This window comes from Corylus avellana, chromosome 1 (genome assembly GCF_965113065.1).
Source record: "Corylus avellana chromosome 1, dhCorAvel1.hap1.2, whole genome shotgun sequence".
Lineage (NCBI taxonomy): Eukaryota > Viridiplantae > Streptophyta > Magnoliopsida > Fagales > Betulaceae > Corylus > Corylus avellana.
The window spans coordinates 35,013,048-35,016,387 of record NC_142490.1 but is presented as its reverse complement, the minus strand read 5'-3'; the positions used below and the strand labels follow the sequence as shown (position 1 = coordinate 35,016,387).

Below are 3,340 nucleotides of genomic sequence, written 5' to 3'. Positions count from 1 at the left end.
GTTCTTCAAAATTTTGAGAAAGGCATTTGAATGGTCTGAAGAGTGTGAAGAAGCTTTTGAGGAGTTGAAGAAGTATTTGGTCAACCCACCTTTGCTGAGTCGAACAGTCCCTAGAGAAGCATTATATCTATATCTATACTTAGCCGTCTATCCAACAGTGGTAAGTGCAGCCCTTATACGAGAAAAGGAGGGAGTGCAGAAGCCCGTATACTTCATTAGCCGAGCATTGAGAGGGGCCGAGGAGAGATACCCCTAAATGGAAAAGCTCACCTTCGCTCTTACTATAGCGTCAAGGAAACTTCGGCCGTACTTCCAAGCTCACATGATAAGGGTTCTCATAGAATACCCACTCAAAAAGGTGCTTCGCAAGCTAGACTTGTCCAGTAGATTGGCTAACTGGGCAATCGAACTTGGAGAGTTTGACATCGAATTCCTCCCTCAAAACTCCATCAAAGGGCAAGCATTGGCACACTTTCTGGCAGAATTTACTAATTTGTCAAATGAGGAACAATGGCCAAGGGACGAAACTTGGGTAGTTTATGTGGATGGGTCATCCATAAGAAAGCATTGTAGAACTGGAGTGGTGCTAATCACCCCAGAAGGTAAAGAGTTGCAAAGTTCCCTAAAGCTGGAATTCAGGACTACCAACAACGAAGCCAAGTATGAAGCAGTACTAGTTGGACTTGGCTTAGCCCGAGAAATAGGAGCCGAATTCATCGAGCTACGAAGCGACTCTCAAGTGATTGTCGGACATATCCAAGGGGAGTTCGAAGCCAAGGGAGACAAGATGAAGCTGTACTTGTCCAAAGTACAGGATATGTAGAATTCTTTTAAAAAATTCTGCATTGTAAAAATTCGAAGAGAAGAGAATGAGAGGGCGAATCATCTCGCTCGGATAGCATCGACAACTGAACACATGGGAGAATCTGAAGAACAGTTCAAATTTTATCACAACCTGCCATAACCGAGGTGATCTCGATCTTGACTGTAGAGGTAGTGCCTGAGTGGCAAAAGGAGGTGGTAGAATATCTGGAAAAAGGAACTCTCCCATTAGAAAATAAGAAAGGAGTCTAACTAAGGAAAAAAGCTGCTAGATTTACCATGATAAATGAAACCTTATACAAACAAGGTTTCATGTTACCACTTCTGAAGTGTGTTTCCAAGGAAGAAGGTGATTACATCCTTGGCGAGATTCACGAAGGCATTTGTGGGAGTTATTCAGGCGCAAGAATGCTAGCACATAAGGCAGTCCGAGCAGGTTTCTATTGCCTAACATGACTCGGGATTCGGTCGAGACGATCAAAAATTGTGACAAGTGCCAACGTTTTGCTAACATTACCAAGCAACCCCACGAGGAGTTAAGCTCGGTCTCGTCACCATGGCCCTTCTGACAATGGGGGATATATATATAGTGGGACCGTTACCTCGAGAAAAGAGGAGTGTTCCATTTGTAGTGGTAGCTATGGATTATTTCATGAAGTGGGCAGAAGTGGAGGTCCTAGTAAATATAACAGCTAAGAGCATAGAACGGTTCCTTTGGAAGAATGTCATCTGTCGCTATGGCATTCCACATGCATTCGTCACGGATAATGGAAAGCAATTCGACTGCGATTCATTCCGAGAATGGTGTGTCAAGCTCCATAGAAGAAACTACTTCTCATCTCCTGGGCATCCTCAGGCTACGGGCAAGTGGAAATCACCAACAAGACAATCTTCAAACTTTTGAAGAAAAAACTTGGTGATCATAAGGGAGATTAGGCTGAAGATCTTTCGGAGGTGTTGTGGGCATATCGAACTACTAGAAGAACTTCAATCGAAGAGACTCCTTATGCCTTAGCTTTGGAACTAAGGCAGTCATCCCTACCGAAGTGGGCTTAGGCAGTTTTTGAGTAGAGACTTTTCAGCCCGAGACTAATGATGAAGGCCTCCAGCTACATCTGGATTTGCTACAGAAGAAACTGGACCAGGCCCAAGTAACCATGTCAACGTACCAAGAGAGAGTAGCTCGGTACTTCAACAAGAGGGTCAAGCATCGAAGCTTCAAAGTTGGAGATCTAGTCTTGCGAAAAGTCACCTTTGCTACTAAAGATCCAGCTGAGGGCAAGCTAGCTCCCAATTGGGAAGGACCTTACAAGGTGATTGAATGCCGAAGAGCGGGAGCATACTACTGCTAAGTGCTAAAATATTCATATTTTCAGCCCTTAACTTGCATGTTTTAATCCTTTGGTTTTGGTTAATTAGGTCATTTTAATTTCTTTTTGTGTTTTTTCATACTTTTGTAGGCTTTTGGAAGAAAATGAAGTAAATCTAAATGATTTGGGCTCAAAGAGAGAAGATGGAAAAATTGGGAGCTCTCTGACACTATGATCGATCACAGGGTACTTGCAATTGAGCGTAGTACCTGAGAGGATTAAACACAAATCAGGACATGAGCGATCGAGTGCATGACAGAAGAAGGATCGATCGCAGACCTGCGATCGAGCGCACACGGGTTGCGATTGATCGCACCCGTGTGCAGGAGACACATCAAGTGGTAGCCAGAATGTCTTTCTTTCCATATTAGGGTTTTCCAACTCCTAATTGTAATAGGTTTTGAAACCCTACGAAATCCCTAGGTTTACTACTTTGTCAAGGACTTTTAAAGCCTATAAATAGACCCTTAAGCCTCTAGAATTGATAAACTTTGTAAGGAGAAGAATATGAGCTCTTCAAGTTCAAGTCTCAGGTTTATTCTTTTCCTTTCTTTTCTTTTCTTTATGAAGATGTTTAGCATCAATTTTATGTGTAGCTAATTTAATTAGTAGGGCTAGATTGAAGCCCTAGTTATGTTTAGTTAATATTTCAATATTGGCGCCTTTGTAATGATCTTGTTGTGCTATTTAACTTGATTAATACCTACTTGCATGAATTCCTCATATGTGTGTGTCTGATCAACATATGCATGTGGTATAGACTAGTTAGTTAAATCAATTTGGATGGCCGAGTCCTGGGTTTAATAGAAGTAACAAAAGAATCCACACCGCGATTCTTGGGTTAATCAACATGGGTAACCGAGAGTATATGCCATGCCCTAGGCCTCATGTGTTTGTCGATTTCCATAGAGTATATGCTTTCCTAAGGAACGACTTAGTATACACCATTCTAAATCCCTTAGAAAAGAAAAGAGTTAGAGTATACGCCAAGCCTAACTCGTTGCTTAGGGAAATCTATAGCTTAAGGAGTATACGCCACGCCTTTAGGTTGACAAACATTAGATATGCATAACATGATCAAAGCATTGGCATATTGTTATATTAGCTAAATATAATTAGTGGTGGATATCAAAGCCTTACCTTTTATT

At 41.8% G+C, this 3,340-nt stretch overlaps 2 protein-coding genes across 2 annotated transcripts; both read left to right on the top strand.

The window, feature by feature from the left end:
* The first annotated feature begins 256 nt into the window (after positions 1–256).
* Positions 257–823, top strand: LOC148589747 (uncharacterized). Its single transcript, XM_088514918.1, has one exon. The coding sequence runs from the start codon at positions 257–259 to the stop codon at positions 821–823; it is 567 nt and encodes a 188-aa protein (XP_088371044.1).
* A 639-nt stretch (positions 824–1,462) lies between these two features.
* Positions 1,463–2,174, top strand: LOC148589746 (uncharacterized). The gene is made up of 2 exons (XM_088514916.1): positions 1,463–1,685; positions 1,924–2,174. The coding sequence occupies exons 1-2, from the start codon at positions 1,463–1,465 to the stop codon at positions 2,172–2,174; spliced, it is 474 nt and encodes a 157-aa protein (XP_088371042.1).
* The last annotated feature ends 1,166 nt before the right edge of the window (positions 2,175–3,340 follow it).

Bases quoted from the DNA above. Each gene is read 5' to 3' on its own strand.
- LOC148589747 (XM_088514918.1), top strand. From the start codon at position 257: ATGGAAAAGCTCACCTTCGCTCTTACTATAGCGTCAAGGAAACTTCGG.
- LOC148589746 (XM_088514916.1), top strand. From the start codon at position 1,463: ATGGATTATTTCATGAAGTGGGCAGAAGTGGAGGTCCTAGTAAATATA. The intron at 1,686-1,923 runs GCAAGTGGAAAT...CTAATGATGAAG, and splicing joins TGGGCATCCTCAGGCTACGG to GCCTCCAGCTACATCTGGAT.